Source organism: Hypanus sabinus, chromosome 5, assembly GCF_030144855.1.
Source record: "Hypanus sabinus isolate sHypSab1 chromosome 5, sHypSab1.hap1, whole genome shotgun sequence".
NCBI classification, from domain to species: Eukaryota; Metazoa; Chordata; class Chondrichthyes; order Myliobatiformes; family Dasyatidae; genus Hypanus; species Hypanus sabinus.
The window spans coordinates 114,606,733-114,629,076 of record NC_082710.1 but is presented as its reverse complement, the minus strand read 5'-3'; the positions used below and the strand labels follow the sequence as shown (position 1 = coordinate 114,629,076).

Below are 22,344 nucleotides of genomic sequence, written 5' to 3'. Positions count from 1 at the left end.
CCAGGTATTCTGTAACCTCATCCTTGACAATCGACTCCAACAAATTCCCAACCACCGATGTCAAGCTAACAAGTCTGTAATTTCCTTTTTGCTTCCTTACCCCCTTCTTAAATAGCGGAGTGATATTTGCAATCTTCCAGTCCTCCAGAACCAGGCCAGAATCTATCGACTTTTGAAAAATCATTGATAATGCCTTGGCAATCTTCACTGCTACTTCCTTCAGAACACGAGGGTGCATTCCATCTGGTCCAGGAGATTTATCTACCCTTAGACTATAGAGCTTCCTGAGTACTTGCTCTGTTGTAATTGTGACTGCACATATTTCTCTTCCCTGACACCCTTGGGTGTCCAGTATATTGCTGATGTCTTCCTCAGTGAAGACTGATGCAAAATACTCGTTCAGTTCCTCCGCCATCTCCTTATCTCCCATTACAATTTCTCCAGCATCATTTTCTATCGGTCCTATATCTACTTTCACCTGTCTTTTACTCTATATATTTGAAAAAGCTTTTAGTATCCTCTTTGATGTTATTTGCTAGCTTCCTTTCATAGTTCATCTTTTCCCTCTTAATGGCCTTCTTAGTTTCCTTTTGTAAGCTTTTAAAAACTTCCCAATCCTCTGTCTTCCCACTAATTTTTGCTTCCTTGTATGCCCTCTGCTTTGCTTTTACTTTGGCTTTGACTTCTCTTGTCAGCCACAGTTGCATCTTTTTTCCATTTGAAAATTTCTTCTTTGGAATATATCTGTCTTGTACCTTCCTCACTTCTCGCATAAACTCCAGCCACTGCTGCTCTGCCGTCCTTCCCGCTAGTGCACCTTTCCAGTCAACTTTGGCCAGTTCCTCTCTCATGCCACTGTAATTTCCTTCACTCCACTGAAATACTGACACATCGGATTTCGGCTTCTCTTTCTCAAATTTCACAGTGAAGTCAATCATGTTGTGATCACTGCCTCCTAAGGGTTCCTTCACTTACATCTCTCTAATCACCTCTGGTTCATTACACAATACCCAATCCAGTACAGCTGATCCCCTAGTGGGCTCAACAACATGCTGTACTAAAAAGCCATCTCGTAGACATTCTACAAATTCTCTCTCTTGTGATCCAGTGCCGACCTGATTTTCCCAAACCATTCGCATGTTAAACTCCCCTACAATTATCATAACACTGCCCTTCTGGTAATCCTTGTCTACAAACGTTTGTATTTCCTGTTGTAATTTGTAGTCCACATCACTGCAGCTGTTTGGAGGCCTGTAGATAAATGCCATTGGGGTCCTTTTACCCCTGCGATTTCTTAGCTCAAACCATAAAGATTCTGTATCTTCTGATCCTGTGTCAACTCTTTCTAATGATTTAATGTCATTTCTTACCATTAATGCCACACCACCCCCTCTATCTACCTGCCTATCCTTCTGATACACTGTGTATACTTGGACATCCCCCTCCCAACGACGTGGCCTTTAGCCACATCTCAGTAATGGCCACAATATCACACCTGCCGATCTGTAACCGTACAACAAGATCATCCATCTTATTCCTTGTGCTGTGTACATTTAAATATAACACCTTAAGTCCAGTATTTGGTACTTTTTGCATTGATTGCACTGCAGCTTTATTGCAGTGCAACTCATCCTAATGGCTTGAAATTTGCTCCATCACCTGCCTGTCCTTCCTGATATCCTTACTGCTCACTACCTTAGATCTATTTCTGTTTTCCCTCTTCTCCTCTCCATCATTCCGGTTCCTGTCCCCCTGCCAAATTAGATTAAACCCTCCCTAACAGTTCTATTAAACCTTACCGCCAGGATATTGGTCCCCCTAGGATTCAAGTGTAACCCGTCCATTTTGTACAGGTCACACCTGTCCCAAAAGAGGTCCCAATGATCCAGAAACTTGAATCCCTGCCCCCTGCTCCAATCCCTCAGCCACGCATTTATCTTCCACCTCATTCCATTCCTATTCTCACTGTCTCGTGGCACAGGCAGTAATCCCGAGATTACTACCTTTACAGTCCTTCTTTTCAACTGCCTTCCTAACTTCCTATATTCTCCTTTCAGGACCTCTTCCCTTTTCCTACCTATGTCATTGGTACCTATATGTACCACGTCCACTGGCTCCTCACCCTCCCACTTCAGGATATCTTGGACGTGATCAGAAACATCCCAGACCCTGGCACCAGGGAGGCAAACTACCATCTGGGTCTCCTGATCGCGTCCACAGAGAATCACCTATCTGACCCCCTAACTATCGTGTCCCCTATTACTACTGTCTTCCTCTTCCTTTCCTGACCCTTCTGAGCTACAGGGCCAGACTCTGTGCTGGAGGCACGGCCACTGTTGCTTGTCCCAGATAGACTGACCCCCCCCCCCCCACCCCAACAGTACTCAAACAGGAGTACTTATTATCAAGGGGTACAGCCAATGGGGTACTCTCTAGTACCTGACTCTTCCCCTTTCCCCCTCCTAACCGTGACCCACCTGTCTGCCTCCCGTGGCCCCAGTGTGACCACCTGCCTGTAACTCCTCTCTATCAACTCCTCACTCTCCCTGACCAGCCGAAGATCATTGAGCTGCAGCTCCAGTTCCCTAACAGGGTCCCTTAGGAGCTGCAGCTTGACACACCTGGCATAGATATGGACGTCCGGGAGGCTAGGAGACTCCAGGACCTCCCACATCTGACACCGAGAACAAGAAGTTGCCCTCACACTCGTACTTCCCCTTTCCTCAAATAATAGGAAAAATCGAAACCTAAACCTACCCTGCCTCGCCTGCTTCCGCCTAAGCCTGTTGAGCTAAAGCCCTTAAGCCTACGCTCGATGCTGCCTGCTGTTTAAGGCTGTGTCCTTTTTAAATCTTTCCCGCTTCACTGCCAGATGTCACATGCCTGTGCATTCCTGACTCTCTTAACTCCGATGAGAAGAAGAACAAAAAAGTATCAAAATGGCTCCCACTGCACTCCAGTTCTGATCCTCTGACTTCCTTCTCCAAATGATAAGGTCAAGATGAAGATACAATGCTTGATTCTTATTGGTGTCAATTGAAAGAAAGTGAATGAAGAGTTGTTAATAGCAACAATTATGAATTTGGAGATAGTTTGAACAGATTAGAAAGAAAATGCTGTAACAGTGAGATACAGCATAACGATAGTTGTTTGAAATTTGAAAAAAGTGTGAATGCTGGAAGAACCCAGAAAGTTTGACAGAATTTGAGGATGGTGAAAAAAAAATGAGTTAAAGTTGCAAGTTCGATACGTTCCATCAGAAATTCTAGGAAGGCTGATTCGGCTGAAATAGTTGAATTCAATCTTGAATTATGAGGGCTATAGAGTTTCCTGATGGATGATGAGGTGCTGTGCTTCCAGTTTGTGTTGGGCTTCTTGGAACAGCACCAGAAACCAAAGGCAGCACAGAGTGTGGGTCAGATGGAGTATTGAAGTAACAGGGGTCATCCTTGCAGAGAACAAGTGTCTTTTAAATTGCATTTGGCTTCTACAGTGTTGGGAGGATACATCAAGGTATCAAGAATGTGAAGCTGTAAGACTCAGTCAGCAACTAGAGAAACTAGTTGTGCTTCAGAATGTCATAAAGCACATCAATTATACGGGCAGACCTCATCTTGGGGGCTCGTCAGTACGATAGAACCGGAGGAAAATGGTGGACCAGAAAAATGCTGGATGTATTGGGAGATAAGTGAACACATGGGAAATGTTTATATATTTGGAATTAATGCTGATGTTTTCAAGTACTAACGATATTTTAGAATTATGGGGTGGAAGTGAGAACAAGCAGTTTGTATCCTTTTGCAAGCTGAATGAAGTATCAATAAAGTCAGATAATTGCATAAGCTAATATGTTAGCATTCATGAAACATTTGATGGCTTGTACAATAAACATATCAAAATGATCTGGTGCCATTTTAATCAAGAGTCTTCAAGTGTTTTGAAGGCTGTAGATTTGGTACTGCAGTGACTACATTGTTAAGGTGCTTGTGACACTGCAGTTTCAGGATGTTCATAGCTCATAAAAGAGATTTACAAGTGGACATATTAAAGTACATACATTAACACAGGCTTATATTCCATTAAGCATGTGGGATTATTATTGCCATGGAAATGACACGGAAGAATTCTAAGGAGTTCTGCAGAGCTGGGTGTCTATGTTTGGGTATATGCTGTTCTCCATTGTTTCCACGTCACACAGATGAAAATGGCAGACCCTGTCATCAAACATCCAGCTCTATTATGATCATTCCAAACAGCTTTCTACTTCAATTATCACAAAGTGGAACACACAACTCCCACTGCAAGTACAGAAAAAACACGAGGACAGATAATAGCAGTCCATCAGTATTAATGTGACAAGGAACTAAGCTTAATGGATCAATTAGTAAGAAGTACTCATCACACAATTAAAATAAATGAATGGGGAAGGATTTCAAATAGTGTTTACCCAGGTAGTAACAAAACAAATGCTTCAAGACCACTATCAAGGTAAACGGGAAATAAATATAGATACAGCTATTGAGTGCTTGATTATTAAGTGCAACACTGACGTAGATACATATAGCCAGAGGGAATATGATATTTTGTATATACACAGGTGAAACACTGAAGGCTCAGAGTCAGATCATGTATACTCTCCTTCACAAGGAAATAAATTATTAACAATTGTAGCTGACTGCATCCATAAAACAATATTGTTGAGCAGAGATTGGTTGAAGATGCCCAAAGATGAAAAGTTGAGCCAGAGCTACTCAGCAAATATTCATGAAGATTTTAATGGACAAACTTGCTTTATTACAATAACGTCTTGTATTCTATCATAGATAAAGATATATAGTCTCAACACTGCACATCCTTTTATGGGAGAAGTTTTATGTGTAATATCTGGCATTAGGAATAATGCTCATTCACATTTGGCAACCCAGTCATCATTTCAAAATCAGCCTTCAGTGATGACTATAACTAAGCAATTGAGCAGAGGGTTTTGAACAGTTCTCCTTTTATATGCTTCAGGATTTACACATGGAGCTGGCGAGGGCAAAGTTTTTTTTATGCAAGCTTGACTTGCCTTGTGCAGTATGGATTAGGTGTATGAGAGAGAAAAAAGAACATAAGCTTCTGTAGATTTGGAAAACTCAATGAAACATATTGGAGCTCTTTCTAGTTTGTTGTGATGCAATAGCTTTGAGCTTTGTTCAGCTGGAAGAGACAAGGCATCGAGATTTATAGACACTGAACAAAGGGCAGCACTTTACAAAAGGCTGGTGTGTTTTTGAGGAGAGGCATTGTTCACAAAGTTCATAAGTAAAATAGGAATGATGGATAGTCTCCAGAAACATCATGTAATGCTGCTTAAAATTGTATGACCTTAATCATCTGAAAGGAGATTGTGATCACCTGTTTGAATTCAGCAGTGCAGCATGCAGAACTCTACAATCACTAACACACAGAGCTATTAGTTTTTTATCAAACACTTTCTCTGATTCTTCTAAATATATTCACGCACTTCTCCTTCTTCCTGGGCATCCCCTTGAAGACTTGCTACCATTCCAGCAGAGGTTGTTGAGGCCACTGTTGTAATTACAGACTCTTCTACAAATTGGACAGGAGGAGGCTAATGCAAAAGGCAGATGGGTAGCATTTGTGTTCTTTCCTATATGAGTATTCGATGTGTGTACCTCCAGTGCATTGCCTTGAGTTTCTCAATTTCATTCGGCATGTTCTGATTCCACTCTTGAGTGGTCATGAGACAGAAGTTTTTAGGAAGTGTGGATATTGCACTTATTTAGAGAATGTTTGAACATACTTTTGAACCTGTACCTCTGTCAGCCTAATAATCTCTTTCTACATCAGAACTTGAAATTGAGAGTTTTGAGAGTTTAATGTCAGGTGTATGAATAATGTGACATGTACACTGACATTGGTTTGTTTACTTTTGTAGTGAATTCAGAGGATATTGTAGAGACAACATTAATAGCATTTCTCCAATGCCTGCTTTAAGTAATCTGTGTGTCAGGGGGGGATAAATTAAATGCAAATGTTAAATAGCTAGACCATGAGTTTTGTGCCATGAATGTGATTGTTTAAATTTCAGCAGTTTTCTTACCTCTTTCCAATGAATAGAGTCAAAGGCTTTAGTGAGGTTGAAGATAGCCATGCACTACAGCCATGTTGCTTCCTGCATTTTTGTTGGTGTTGTGACACAATAAAGATATGTACACTGTAATTTAGGAAGCAACTCCTGAGAGGGGAACTAGTTAAGGAGGTTTCTGGCAACGTCTTATTCTAGATAAACATAGAAAATAGGTGCAGGAGTAGGCCATTCGGCCCTCTGAGCCTGCACCGCCATTCAGTATGATCATGGCTGATCATCCAACTCAGAACCCTGTACTTGCTTTCTCTCTGTACCCCCTGATCCCTTTAGCCATAAGGGCCATATCTGACTTCCTCTTAAATATAGCCAATGAACTGGCCTCAACTGCTTTCTGTGGCAGAGAATTCCACAGATTCAGCACTCTTTGTGTGAAGAAGTTTGTCCTATCCTAACTGGATGGTGCTTTTGCAGTTATAGTCAAACTAGACTTAAAATTCGCTGTTGAGTTTTAATATTTCAACAGGTATCCCATCTTCTTTTGAGAACTTCTCCACTTTGAGTTTATAGACAGTGACAGCAGTGTTGGCCTGAATTGCTGATGAAGCATATCTAGACTGCTCACATCAAGAACAGTATCACGGTTGAGGAGATATTTGAAGTGTTTCTCCCGTTAGATGTTTTATGCTTCTCTCACCCTCATGAGTTAACCCTATCCGAGTCTCTGTGGGGTGGAGCCTTGTGCAATTGAACTGTGGATGATTGTTATTGTGCTGAACATGTTATGACTCTTAGGGAGTTCCTGCCAATCCTAGGTTATCTCCATCAACTGCCTATTTTTGCACCTTTTTTATATTTCTGGGAACCTTTGGCTTCAAATGCCTGTGGAGTACAGATTGAAACTCTCTGCTTTAGCTTTCTGTGGATCAACAGACCTCGTAGTCTAGCATTGCAAACACGAGGAAATCTGCAGTTGCTGTAAGTTCAAGCAACACACACACACAGTGCTGACCTGACGAAGGGTTTCGGCCTGAAACGTCGACTGTAATTCTTCCTATACATGCTGCCTGGCCTGCTGCGTTCCAGCAGCATTTTGTGTGTGTTGTCATGGTCTAGCATGTTGTGAATGAATAGTACCAATCTGTACTAATTAATTAATTCTAAGGTAAGAACTAATCTGTAGCTAATTACGTAATCTACTAGTGCAGCTTTTCTAATCTCAGTTGACAGCATTTATTTTTTTATAGAAACTTGGGTAATGGACAATTTTCTGAATCCTTACTTGACCTTGGGAGCATCTATATTTTAAAAAAAAGTTTTCTTGATCAAAGGAAGATGATCAGAGGCAATTTCTGTAGTCCAGCACCAGTCAGGTCTCATGACATTGAGCTAGAGAATTTTAACCTAGTTTTCATCTTCTTAAGTGAAAGTGGAACTTCCAATCCAGGAATTCTTGTTGTTTACAATGAATTTTCTGCTTGAACTGTCATGCATCAAATCTATCTTGCTTCTTATTGGTAGGTCAACCAGGCACTTCCTGTTATCAGTTATCCTTCTGCCCCAACATCATTCCTGTTCATCGAGTTGCTGCATGAGTGACACCTAATCCCTCTTTGCCCTCGTGCGTAGTGAGCAGCTAGTAGACCTGCTGCCTGAGTCCTATCCTGATCTCCAGAGATTCAGTGTAGAGTTTGCACATTCTCCACATGACCATGTTGTTTTTCTCCTGGTGCTTCAGTTCCTTCTCACACCCTGAAGATGGTAGGATAATTGAACACTGTAAACTGGTCATAGACTGTAGTTGAGCGGTAGAATCTTGGAAGAATTGATGAGGAAAATGAAATGGGATTAATGTAAATGGGTGCCAAATGCTGCAGACTTTTTGGGTGAAGACCTATTTCCATGCTGCATCACATTCATCTGTGACAATGTTTTAACATAGACTAGTAATGAATCGTCATTGTCATTCTAGATTGTATCACCCACTCTTTGTACCATAGAAAGGTCTTCTGGAAGGACTTCAAAACTAGTGACATGCACTCACTGACTGGGGGATGTACTTCCGGAAAGTCATGCAAGAAGCTTGAGTGGCAGCATCCATTGTCCTCAAGGATTATGACACTGCAATCATATTCTCAAAATACACCTTTCATAGGAGAAGTCATCAGACTGAATCCTGAGGGGGTTAATTGTTTTGATGAGTTGACAAACACTGGACTTCGGACAAGTGAATGTTGTAACCTTGACCACGTATTACTTCATCCTGCAGCAGGCCACAGTGTCAGGTGCTGGTTGAGAGGATTAAAATATGTGATTTTCTGTAGTTCTTTCCACAATGTTTATGAGCTACTGATAGTCTAAACCAAGGGTTTCCAAGCTTGGGTCCATGGACAACCTGCTTACTGGTATTGGTCCATGGCAGGAGAAAAATCAAGAACCCCTGATCTAAAGTGAGACAGGAGATAATTTGACATAATAGCTATGTTTTCCCCTCTGAATTTGAAAAATGTTAATTGCAGTCTGTCTGTGCTTTTGTAAGCTTTTGCAAATAAAATGGTGTGAGGTGTCTTATGTTTAGCAAAAAGCTGCAACAACTCATTTATTGAGTTTCAAACACTGAACACAATGTGTATTTTTAAAAAAACATAGTTTACAGAATAATGTCATCACGTCAGACCAGTTTCTTAAAGTGAACCCCAACTCAATGTTGGTGGTTGTGAATTATGTATGTTTTTGCCAATTACATTACCCTACACAGACTCTGAAACTGGCATTGTAAGCCTGTCCGGAGCTAGGACAAGCTGCCCGGCTTGGGTCCAATGTTCCATAGGTGGAGAAACAGCTGGTGCCTCTGGCTTGTCCAGAGGTTTGCTGATAGGCTTATGCTGTATGGTAGTGGAATCTTCCACATTTTGGTGGGTGATCTACTGGAATGCATTCAGGTCTACCCCTCTTATATATGATGAAAGTGTTTTCTGTGATCCAAAGCACAGAACAGACCATTGTGAAGGGGTTCTTTGGGTCTTGGGGTGCATCATTGCAGATAAAAACAAAACGGAGTGCAGATCAGCAGGAACCCAGAAGTGCTGTACACCATGATGGGAGGTAGGAATAGGTGCAAAGGAATGGAATTTACTGAGGAGCGTGGAACGATGTTGGGAGGCTGACCAGGTGGTTGTGGTGTCAGGAATAAAATCATCTGGCGCTCATAACAGCTGCCCATATACCAATTCATCCGTGGACAAGTGCAGGTTCTCTTTTGGAGTTGTTCTGAGCCCCAGCAGAACTCAAAGGAGATGATCATCCCAACACTGATTCATTAGGGAAGCTCTTAGAGAAGCTTTTAAGAATCAGTGAAACCACCTGCATGGACTGTGGTGCTACACTATGGTGTGATATAGCCTAACTTCGAGGCTCTGGGCTATCACAGGTCAAAGTTCTGATAAGAATTGGGGACTACAGTCAGAGGAAACATCAGATAGGGCTCCAAACCGAGATATCTTAGATGCTGACGGGAAACCTCTGGCTAGTACAGTCCACCATGGTAAGGAAGTACCTGAAACTGTGAGGGGGGGAAAGAGGGCCAAGGTCCAAATTAACATGGTCAAACTGTCGCTCAGGGACCTCAAAAGGCGCCAATGGTGCCTGAATATGACTGTTAACTTTTGCCAGCTGGCACTCCACACAGGCTGCAGTGTAATTACACACATCCTTTCTAAGGCCATGCCATACAAACTTTAGTGCAATGAATTTCCGTGAGGCAGTTCTGCCCAGATGCACGAGGCCACTTAAGCAGTCAAAAGCAGTCCGCAGGCACTATGGGGTGAGGGCAAATGGTTGAGACATCGCACAGGAGAGAAACCCCAGCTTCCTTGAACCTAATGTCTGCCAACTGCAGGCCTGTGACTGCTGTTCGGTAAGCCTGGACCTCAGAGTCAGTAGCTTGGTTGGATGCCATGTCGGCATAGTCAACCCTTATGAGTAAGGCCTCAATGGCTGGCCCTGAGGTGATGAGCCATGGCATTATTTTTTCCCTTGATATGTTGTATATCAGTTGTGAACTCTGATATGAGGCTAGGTGACTTTGCTGCTGTGATGACCAAAGGTGTGATATTTTAGCTATCGGGTGCACGAGGGGTTTGTGGTCAACAGACACTATGAAATGGTGACCCCCCCCCCCCCCCCCCCACCGCAGAAGAAAATGAAAGTGGCAGATAGCCAGATAGAGACCGAGAAGCCCACAGTCCAATGTGCCAACTTCCTTTCGGGACATGGAGCTACCAGCTGAAGAAGGCAACATGCCTCCGATCAACTGCTCGTGCACAACATCCACTGCATAGTCTGCAGCATGAGTAGTCATGGTTATAGATGTGAGTGTGCCAGGAGGGTCACATTGGAAAGAGCTTGTTTGGTACCATCAAATGCTTTGGTTGTGTTCGCTGACCAGTCAAGCAGGTGATTAGGGGTAAGGCCGTTAAGTGCTCTGCAGAGAGGAGCACAAGTTCGGCAGCTCGCAGAGCAAAGCAGTGAAAGAAATTCACTATCCCTAAACACAACTGTAGTTTTTTAGTAGTGCAGGGCGGTGGGAAATTTATAATAGTAGCTACTTTTGATGGGAGGGGTTTCGCACCTTCTGCTGCAATGCGATGGCTGAAAGTGTCAATGGTTGACAGCCTAAACTGGCATTTAGCAGGGTTAATTATTAACCTGTATTGGCTTAAGCACTCAAAAAGTGTGTGGACCTGAGCTATGTGTTCAGTTTAGGATGCATTGGTGACAAGTTCATCAGCCGTTGGAAAGTCTGTGTGCTATTTTTCAGTCTAATTGGCATGTGCAGAAACTCAAAAAGGCCAAATGGGGTTATCACAGCAATTTTGGGAATGTCCTCCGAGCACACAGGCACCTGATGGCAAGCCCTAACTAGATTGACTTAGGAAAAAAAATTAACTTTCCTGTTAAACATGCCGAAAAGTCTTGTATGTGTGGGGCTGGGTAATGATTGAGGGTGGTGACCTTGTTAAGACGTTTGTAATCACCACTTAGGCAGCAGCTGCCATTGGACTTGGGGAACCTCTGGAGGGGTGAAGCCCATGGGCTGTTCGAACAGTGTACAATGCCAAGTCTCTCCACGTTGGCAAATTTGTTGCCAGCTTTTCTGGGTTCAGTCTATGTGTGCAAGCATGGAGTGGCAGACCAATTGTAGAAATGTGGTGCTCACCCCATGTTTTATGACTGCAGTGGACAATGTGGGCTTGGTGAGGTTTGGGAAATCACTCATCAGTCAATAAAACTCACATGCAGAGGTGCATGTTCTTGACAGACAGGGAACTTACTGGAGAAGCAGGGTAACGAACATAAGTTTGGCAGTTCTTAAGGTTGACTAACAGCCCTTGAGACACAGGAGATCTGCTCTGAGCAGTGGTCTGACCACTTCAGCCAGGATGAATTCCCATGTGTAATGTTGCCCAACGAAGCAGTGTCACCTGTCAAGTCCTGTAAGTCTGGATCCTGTTGCCTTTTGCTCTTTGCCTTCTCACCAATAGGCACTGCTGGCAGCACACTCACTCGAGCGCCTGTGTTCACAGACCTCTGATGTCCCGATGTGCTGGCACTGTCAGCACTTCCTAGCGTTCATACCAAAGCGAGTGTGGTAAAAGCAGAGACCCGGCGTCATCTGTTTTGCGGCAGTGGATTTGCTTACCGGGCTCATTGAGGCAGGAATGATGCACCACTGCCTGGCTGAGTTCAGGCCATCACCCATTTCAACAAGCTTCTTACAGTCTTTCACAAGGGCATTTGTCAGTGCTATTTGAACTTAATCAAGCCTTTGCTGCATGAAGAGTTCTTTTTAAAAAAAAACAAGGATAGTGATTTCCCAGGAGAGACAGCATGTGGTCCATTAGCTCCGATGGCTTAGCATTGCCAAGGTTGGGCAAGGAGAGCAACTGTTTGGCACATTCAGACTCCAGTGGTCCAGAGGTAAGGTTTCAACTGGTGGCATTTATGGTGTTCAGGAGGGTGTTCTAGAAGACCCACCAGTCTCGCAGTTGTGGAGTTGACGAGTGACGCTATTACATATTAGAATTTTGTGTCATTGGTGGTGATTTCTCACAGTGTGAATTGGGCCTTAGCTTGTACAAACCAAGCAATTGCATTTTGCACCCAAAATTCCGGCAGTTTCAAACCATTGGTCTACAAGTTCAGTTACTCTGGAATCGTCCTAGAGCATCAGGGTCACCAGTTTAGGTTTTCGCAAATAAAACGACTGGAGGCATTTTATGTTTTAAAAATAAATCTGTAACAGCTCATTTATTGAATTCCAAACACTGAACACAAAGCACAGGAAAAAAGTAGATCAGTCTCAATGTTGGTGATTGTGAATTATGCACGTTTCCAATTACATTACTCTGTACTTTGATCAGCATAAGACGACCCTGCCAAGATGCAATACAGTTTTCAAAAGAATCTTCCTGTGATGGTGTGAGCAGGGGCAACAGGTTCAGAGATTGTCCAGATATTATAACTTTAATACTCTTGTTGATGTCTATGAAAACCTCATAAATCAGGATTTATGATGCCATCTGATTCTGTAATAATTTGGAAACCTTTGCACGTGATTCAGACATCAAGCTAAGCAAGTGATGCTTATAATTGCAGTTATGTGGTAATTTCGAGTCAGCTGAAAGATCAGAAGTTTTGCTGTGGTGGTTGTGGTTTCATGTGTCTGCCTCTCCAAAATGCTTACAGCAGTGATGTGAGCCTGAGTAAGTAAGTATCAGTTGTATCTTCTGCAATTACAGTTCATGCCATCAGTGAGGCAGTACCCTGCAAATGGTATATTGTTTGGAAAGTTCCAAAGCCATGTGGTGTCAAGATTGGACTTCATTTCCCAAGCTACTAAAACCCTGCCAAGATGCAATGCAAGTTTCAAAAGAATCTTCCTGTGATGGTGTGAGCAGGGGCAACAGGTTCAGAGATTGTCTTTCTTTGCTAACATACCCCTTCTTCTCTCCATACTTAATACTGATTACTTGATTCTCCTCAAGGAGTCCTGATAAAACTGATTGGCAAGGGAGCGCTAATCTCATTATCTAGCCTTTCCAACTAGTCACAGATGAGAAGCGTGATTGAATAACTCCATAGTTCCTAAATGTGTATATTTGAACCACATCTACAAAGCTGTACACCATTCAAAGCTATCTGTGTGCCTGGCATCCCATACAGCACCCGAAACATTGGCTGTTTTGTATTCCATCAAAAGTGGACTGACCTAGGCTAATCGAGCAACAGCACTCAAATCTGTGACCCATAATTCGAGGAGGGACATAAGAAGTCGGTGCATGTGAATGTCTCCACTTACTTGTTTGCCTTTGTTACACGTGATTCGGACCAGGAACTGTTTTGCTTGCCCTTCCTGATCCCTGGCTTAATGTAATTTCAGTATTCCATTTGACCATGCAGAGTTCAAAGCATCTTGGTAAATCTGAACTTTTATCTGAGGTATTTTGAATTTAAATGGGCTGAAGTCCATGCAGTTCTTTGTAAATTGAATCTTTCCTCTGTGTGGGCCATTCTGGTTTCTTCACCATAGCTGAGTAACTAAGAGGGTTTCTTATTAAGCCTGCACTCTGTTAAAGTACAGGTGACCTCATGTTCCCCCCCCCCCCCCCCTGTTATGGGGATAGAGTTTGTGTTCTAAGGAAATGAGTCATATTGCAAGTTTCCTTTACACAAAAATGCAGCAACTGCATGTACTTCAAGAAACATGATTTTAAAACAAAATTGTGTTGATTTATTTACTTTGCTCTCTCACAAATTCCATGAGAGTGAATTTTATTCTGTATTTCAAATAGTTGACTCGTGATTTGTGAATTCTGTCAGGGTGAATTTCTGTAATCCATGTGTGGGTTGACTGGTTAATTATTGTAAATGATTGAATTGTCTAAACTGTGGGTGTAAATTACATGTTACTTTCAGTCTTAGACAGGATGTTTTACGGTAGAACATGCCTATGTGTCTGCCTTTTGATGAGTCAGTATCAGTGAATGAATGTAGCGGATGGGATAATGTGTGTATTTTGAATGAGTAGGCGATGGGGAATGGGATAAAATTGTGCAATGGGCTCATCTTAACACATGGAGTGAGATCAGTGTAATTGTTATGATATTGTCCAGCTATTCTGAATGTCCAGCTCTTTGAGGTTTTTGTTGTAAATACCATACATGACTTCATTCCTAATGTCTGTGTGAACTTGCTATTGTACAGATTCATTGGGTTTAAATGAAGACTGAAGGAATCTATTGTTTTAAACACTCCAGTGACATTCCTTGGATAGCTTTATAGTTCATTGCTACAGCCCCCTTCCCACTCCATAGCACTAATCAGGCCTTGGACCAATTGCTCCCTTTCTCCAATGGGCTCTGCCAATACCTATGAAGAAGATCTACAAAAAGCTCTTGCCGATGATGGGCTGGCTTCAGACTGTGAGTTAATAGTTTCCTGTAGGTACTGATGCCTGAAAAACAGTGGTAGGAAAGGGGAGGCTGTACATTGCCATCAAGTTTTCAGCATCAGCAGAAATACTACCATATCACAGGGCAGCTGACACACCATTACTCTCAGATGTCTGGTTTCTTCAGTCTTCAGGGAATACATTCTCACTTCAGCCTCGGCACGTGGTGGAGAAGCGTCTAAAGCCAAGAGACACCCCTCTGCTCCGGAGGGGGGTAAGATCATGAATGCCTTTGCTGCAGTTGCACAATATGCTTCACATGTTCAAAATGTTCTGGAGACGATCTAACTATTGATATATAGCATGACTAGGAAGATGGAGGACAACTGTTTGCTCGAGAGAAGCATACCCATAAACCACAAAGGGAAAGGCTTGCACACAGATGGCATCTTGCTGTTGAGTGAGGGTAACAAGCTGCTGATGAGTGGCATCTCACTGTGGCTGAACAATAGCAACAGGATCCTGGGTAGCAGAGGACAAAAGCTTTATAGAGGCCAAATCAATGTGAGGCTACATAGAAGTGTCCTCTCCCTCTGCATCCATGTCTGCTATTACTTGACCTAATAGAAACTTTGTGACACAATTGTTCCTGAATCCTTACAGAGAATCGAATGTCATCTCTCAAGTAGAAATGAAGCTATCCTGGCTCTGCACAACTGCTTCCTTAGAGAATTGGAAGATGTACAGCTCTGTCAATATGCCTTGTTACTTCTTCAAAGAATTCAAACAGTTCAGATAACATCTGCCTTGATAAAGCCACGTTGACCATCTCTGATTAGATCCTGCTTGTCCGAGTGATCATTAACTTTTTTCCTCAGATTTTTCCAAGATCTTCCCAATCATTAATTTCACTCATACGTCAATAGTTACAAGGCTTTCCCCTGCTGTAACATAGCTTAAACAACTTGGGTTCAGTTGTTGGTGTGGAGTTTGCATGGCCTTCCTGGATGTTCCAGTTGCATCCGACATCTCAAGAACTTGCTGATTGTTGGATGAGTTGCCCCTCTTGCAGGTGGTAGGAAAACTGAAAAAGATTGATGGTGAGAGAAGACTGAGGAAAGGAGGGTGGGGATAAGTTCTTTTTATTGGTGAGTTCAATGGATTAAATTTATGTTTTCGCAAAAATATCATATTTTACTTCTCTGCATTTTATCGCTCCTTTGGCTTCTGAGAGTGTCATATCCAGTGGGGTGAGGGTGAGTTGTGGGAATAAGCTCCCACTACCTATTAAATGTTCACAACGACCTGTCTCAAATAGCTTCTGACAGCGAATTCTAGCTACTGGCCTTCACATGTGGCTTAGTTACTAAATCTGGCAGAATTGTTTCTACTGACAGGAGAAGGGCAAAGGAGGGTGATTGGCACCTTAAAGCCAGTCCCTGGTTGGCAGCTCATCTAGGAGTAGGAAAACTCTGTTCTGAAACCTCTCTTGCCTTGGGGCTATGCCCATTCATGGAGAAAGCTTTGGGAGTAAACCCTGTGGGGAAAATCCAGAGCTGGGAATCCCTAAGACAGTTCTATATTGAGTTCAGTGCTGACTGGCAGCTCCTGTTGGTGCCAAACTGCATTGGTCTCTGCTGTTCCTCTGAATTCATCACCTGTGTGGAGAGGGGGAGCCTGCTACATGGGTGACAGCTCACTCTACAAACCGTGCTGCCTTGGCTTGTGTACTGGCTTGCATATTGACTGACACAGACAACTGGAGCACAGCATCTATGGTCTACCTTGACGAGCCTTACCTTTCCTTCCCTGAACTCAGCTCTTCTTCTAAGTTTATTGTAAATGAAACACTTTTGGAATGTAACTGCAGGGAATTTGCACACACATTCCTGCAATGATAAATTGATAAAGATCGGATGTTGCAATATCATGATAATTGAATGATCAATTTTGACCAGAGCAATTCCCAGACTTCAGTAAAGTGCAGTCAGTCTTTCTTGTCTGTATGAGAGCTGATACAGGCTTGGACCAGTAAGTCATCTGAATAACGATATCTGTGTATCCTCACTAATTGCTGTACCCGAATATAATATTTTTTTTTCCTGCTTACGTTTCTGTAATGGGACTTAACAGTATTTTTCCCTCATGCAGTGGGAAAGTGCCATGTAAAACTGGAATGTTCTTAAAATATCAGAAGAAAATTTTGATTTGATAATACCAAACAATTCAATTTCTCTTTTCTAGCTCATTACTATATAAGCACAAATGTCTGTTGTACCTCAATCCACATCTACATCCATGATATTTTGCATGCTCTTGATTTTTTTCAACAACTTTCAGTTCCCTGGCATTTTCACTATGAAAGTCCAGACCCTATGCACTCCTATCCCCAATTAGGAGGGCCTTAAAGCTCTCTGCTTTTAATTAGACAACAGACCCAACCAGTTCCCTTTTGCCATCACCCTCCTCCATCTGACAGAACTGGCCCTCACATTCAGCAATTTATCTTTCAGCTTCTCACACTTTCTTCAAACCCAAAGTGTAGCCAAGGTCACTAGCTTTTTGTTAGCTATGTGGAACAGTCCATGTTCTTATGCTTTTCTGGTAATGCTCCCCAGCTACTTCTGCACTACATTGTCAACTGCATTGGTGCTGCTTCATGCAGCAATGCTAAGATTGTTAATTCCATCAACTTTGCTTGCAACTTCTACCCGATCCATGGTCTACCTCTGACAAAGTTCCTCCCCTTTCTCAATCTATCTCCTTCTCTGGAGATGGACTGTTTGCTGATATCTTTTATAAACCTACGGACTTGCAAAGCTTTCTTAAGTAAACCTCTTCCTACCCTGTCATTTATAAAAGTGCCTTTCCCTTTTCCCATTTCCTCCTTCTGCACTGCATCTGTTCCCAGTGTCACGCAGGTGAGAAACTGCTAGAAAATTCAGCAGTCTAATGAACAAGGAGGCAATTAAAAGAGAGAGAGGACTCTGACTTGGTTTTGATAACACTTTTAATTGTGACCTAGAGAGAGAGAGAGTACAGCGCTAGCTGAGACACAAGCTGGGAAGTCACCATGGTAACAGCTCAGAGCGGTTGAGTTAACGGATAGCTGGAATTTCGAATGGATTATAAAAAGTTGAGGCTTTTGATCTGATAACAGCAGAAGAGACACAACACGGGAGAATTGCGGAAGCTACTGGAGAAACTACTGGTGGAGTTTAAGACCACCACGAGGGTGGAGGCCACGGACCGATTAATTTCGACCCGTGATTACCAGTGAGGGTTAGAGCTTGCCTGTGGAAGCCTGCTGGCGGTGAACCTGTGCCGTAGACCGTTCCCTAGAAGGGGCTCTGTCCATCTGTGACTGTGTGGGGTTCACACGAAAGCGACTCTAAAGACTTCGGAAGCAAGAACAACTAAAGCTGCCAAAGTAAACATCAACTCAATTAACTCTCTCTCTCTCTCTCTCTCTCTCTCTCTCTCTCTCTCTCTCTCTCTCTCTCTCTCTCTCTCTCTCTCTCTCTCTCTCTCTCTCTCTCTCTCTCTCTCTCTCTCTCTCTCTCTCTCTCTCTCTCTCCCTCCCTCCCTCCCTCCCTCCCTCCCTCCCTCTCCCTCTCCCTCTCCCTCTCCCTCCCCCTCTCCCCCTCTCCCCCTCTCCCCCTCTCCCCCTCTCCCCCTCTCCCCCTCTCCCCCTCTCCCCCTCTCTCCCTCTCTCCCTCTCTCCCTCTCTCCCTCTCTCCCTCTCTCCTCCCTCTCTCCCTCTCTCCCTCTCTCCCTCTCTCCCTCTCTCCCTCTCTCCCTCTCTCCCTCTCTCCCTCTCTCCCTCTCTCCCTCTCTCTCTCTTTCCCTCTCTCTCTCTCTTTCCCTCTCTCTTTCTTTCTTTTTTTACCGGGGAGGGGGGGTGTGTGTCTTTTTATAATAGTTTATACCCTGTATTGTATTATCTGGTTTTAAAGATATTAATTCTTAGTAGTAATAAATTTAGTCTTAGTTTATAGTAAACCAGACTCCAGGTGTGTTCCATTTCTGCTGGTCCTTTTCAACTTGTCACGGGATTTGTGAGACCAGGATGTGGCTTTTCTTTTCAGAGCATCTCAGATGTCCTTCTCCTTCAAAGAGCAGGTTGAGGGATTGGGGGAGTTTGAGGCTCGGGGCAGTAAATGAGAAATTTTGGTAGGAGCTCGAATCCAGGTTGAAGTGTTACGCAGATGAATGTCATTGTTCCCAGAAGTTGTTTGGCAGGTGCTGAGGAGACCAACTATCCCACGGTCAAAGGTAAATTCTAGGTCGTAGGTCTATATGGGTGGCCTGTCAAAGGTGCAGGTGGGAATCACGAGGGTCAGTGTCAAGGAGTCAAGGCCCAAAGGTCAGCCTAGTGTAGTCCAAACATCATTCCGTGGTTAGGCGTCGTTGGAAAAGCAAAGTTGAAGTGTGAAGTACAAAGCATGGTGACTGAAGATAGAAACCTGAAGGTAGAGGTCCAAGGAGTTTCAGGGGCCCAGGTCACTAGGGTGGAAGGCCTGTGAGAGTCAGGAAGGCAAGTCCCAAAGGTCAAATCCATGATTGGCAAGTCCTGGGGTCAAGTCCTAAGTTGGATGCTCGATGTCTGGGGATTCAGGGACAAGGACCGGAGAACAGTACGTGGCCTGTATGAGTGGGAGGGTTGGGAAAGGGGCTTCTTTTTCTGATTTTGCTGGTGGTGGTGTTATGCAGAATATTGTGGGCATCTTATGTTGGTGCTGCAATCTGTGGCAACATTTCAATACTGTCCCCAGCACATTCTTGGATGTCTTGGCTTTTAACATAAATGAAACATTTCACTGCAGGTTTTGATGTACATGTGATAAATAAACCTGAATCATATGGATCAGTGCTCTAATATCTACAGAAAGAGAGGTGGTGAGTGAATTTTAAAAAAGATAATCAAATGCTTTTGATTCTGGTTTCTTCTTTTGAGTAAAAGTTAGTTTAAAAGCAAAATTACTGCTTTCTTCCTTATTAGGTAGACCCTTAGTTGACTGATTTCTACTCCAGCTCTGTAGATTCAGGAGTAGCTGTTGAAGTGAAAGTGGAGTCCCAAAGACTCTACTATGGAAAATGCTTAATGAGATGGTGAATGGGTTGTGTGGAGGTGGTGAGGATCTTGTGTTTTTCAAGAGGTTTTGAGAATATCCCGAAAACATTTTATCTGTGACCTCTTTTCCATTACAGAGAAAAAGAACAACAACTTTATTTGAAACCTGTGTTGAACAGGTGGCTAATGTGGTGAGCCGATCAAAATGCCAACAACTATTGCTGACAGAATTTCAGATGGTGATGAGGAGGCATACAAGATCGGAATAGATCACCTAGTTGAGTAGTGTTGCAGCAATAACTTTGCGCTCAATGTCAGTGAGACCAAGCAATAGGTTGTGGACTTTAGGAAGGGGAAGTTGAGGGAACACACACCAGTCCTCATTGAGGGATCAGAAGTAGAAAGGGTGAGCAGTTTCAAGTTCCTGGGTGTCAACATCTCTGAGGATCTATCCTGGGCCCAACATATTGATGAAATCACGAAGAAGGTACGACAGTGACTATATTTCATTAGGTGTTTGGGAAGAATTGCCATGTCAGCAAAGACACTTACAAATTTCCACAGATGTACTGTGGAGAGCATTCTGACTGGTTGCATCATTGTCTGGTATGAGGGGCCAATATAACAGATCGGAGAAAGTTGGAAAGTCCGCCAGCTCCATCATGGGCACCAGCTTTCCCAGCATCCAGGGCACCTTCACAAGGTGATACCTCAAAAAGGTGGCGTCCATTATTAACGACTTCCATCACCCAGGTCATGCCATCTTCTCAATGCCGCCATCAAGAAAGTGGTACAGGAGCCTGAAGACGTACACTAAACATTTCAGGAACAGCTTCTTCCCCTCTGCCATCAGATTTCCCAATGGACAACGAAACCATGGACACTACCTCAGTAACACACACAAAATGCTGGAGGAACTCAGCAGGCCGAGCAGCATCTAGAGAAAAGAGTACAGTTGACACTTTGGATGGAGACGTTGACTGTACTCTTTTCCATAGCTGCTGCCTGGTCTGCTGAGTTCCTGCAGGATCTTATGTGCGTTGCTTGGATTTCTAGCATCTGCAGATTTTCTCTGTTTGGGATAGCACTAGCTCAGTATTTATTTTTCCTTTCTTTTTGTCTCTCTTACTTAATTTAATTTCTTTGTATATACTTATTGCAGTTTACAGTTTTTATTGTGTATTGCACTGTATTGCTACCGTAAAACAACAAATTTCATGACATATGCCAGTGATATTAAACCTGATTCTGAAGTATAGTTAGGGTCTCAGTGCAGGGAAGGTTGGGGCCTGTTGGGGAGGTTGCTGATGATGGTTTACTTATCCTGACTCTGGTTCGGAGGATTTTGCAAACAGCACCAGTGCAATTTCTAGTGATTTGAGGTGCCTGCTGCGTGTCTTAGAAGAGTTCAGAAAGGTGGGGATATCAGCTGCAGGATAGATCAGAAACTTAGTGCTACATTTAAGGTCTTGAAGTTCTGTCAGAGCATTTGGATGTGATGTTAAATTCCATCACGGATGCCTGCTTTTGCTAAGAGCTGGCTTCCAAGTTATGGAAAATGGGTCTATATTTTCCAAGTGATGAAGAAATGTATAACTTCTGTATTAGACTACTGATGTATCTGTTTTTATTGCAGAAGCATTTCAGAATATAATTCAGCAAGCTGAGGACAACACCAAGGCACTGCTAAGAACTGCATATCGAAAATTGGCCCCACAAATGGCTGCACTAGTTCAAGAACTCTTCGCCGATGTTGCATTCTTCATTTTTGGCTCAGAGAAAAATGTTGATGAATTTGTGAACAGATTTTTTGACAACCTCTTTCCACTGGTCTATACTCATCTAATCAAACCAGGCCTTAGTAACGTCTCTCCAGATTTTACAACGTGTATTCGAAGGGTAAGGAAGGACCTCAACCCATTTGGCTATTTCCCAAAATCAATTTCAAGTCAAATGTCAAACTCTTTAACTGCTGAGCATATGTTCTTGCAGGCCTTAAATTTAGGAATTGAAATAATTAACACAACTGATCACTTGCACTATACCAAAGAGTGCAGCAGGGCTTTGCTGAAGATGCAGTACTGTTCCCATTGCCAAGGCTGGACTAATCATAAGCCATGCATGGGATATTGCCTGAATGTAATTAGAGGATGCCTTGCTAATATGGCAGAAATTGATTCTCACTGGCGGGAATACATTAGATCACTTGAGGAACTATCAAGCGGAATACTGGAAACATACGATTTAGAACAAATTTTACTGAATCTCCATTCGTTAGTGAATGATGCAATAATGAATGCACAGATCAATGGATCAAAATTGTCAGCAATGGTGAGTTCCTGATTAAGTATTAATTTTTATTTGTGACCATAAACAAAAATGCATAAAGGTAATTGTTATGGAGTTACATGAAAAATACTATGTCACTGCATCCCAAAGATTTTATCCTTTTTGAAGAACCAGGTGAAATCCAAAACCCCTAAGTGAAGAAAGTGATGGAGTTGTATGTGGTAGGTGTCATCCTTCTCTGTGTCTGTATGGGTGCTCGTTCTCAGTATACTTCATTCATTTTATCACTGTGATGTGTACTTAGGCTCAATTCATAAACTAGTTAGTTTGAGAATTTTCAAACCAATCTTATTGTCTACTTGATATTCATATATAATTAGGAGAGACACTTGACAAACCTTTTTTACTTATGTTCTCATTGTGATGGGATGACGGAAT

At 42.8% G+C, this 22,344-nt stretch overlaps 1 protein-coding gene across 9 annotated transcripts in view; it reads left to right on the top strand.

Annotated features, from left to right (window-relative positions):
• The window catches only part of LOC132394341 (glypican-5-like), an 855,183-nt gene that overhangs the window by 74,066 nt on the left and 758,773 nt on the right, over nt 1–22,344 (top strand). For all 9 annotated transcript variants that reach the window (XM_059970368.1, XM_059970369.1, XM_059970371.1 and 6 more), the window contains exon 3: nt 21,254–21,948. In XM_059970368.1, coding sequence (XP_059826351.1) covers nt 21,254–21,948 — 695 coding nt within the window. The remainder of the gene's footprint in view (nt 1–21,253; nt 21,949–22,344) is intronic.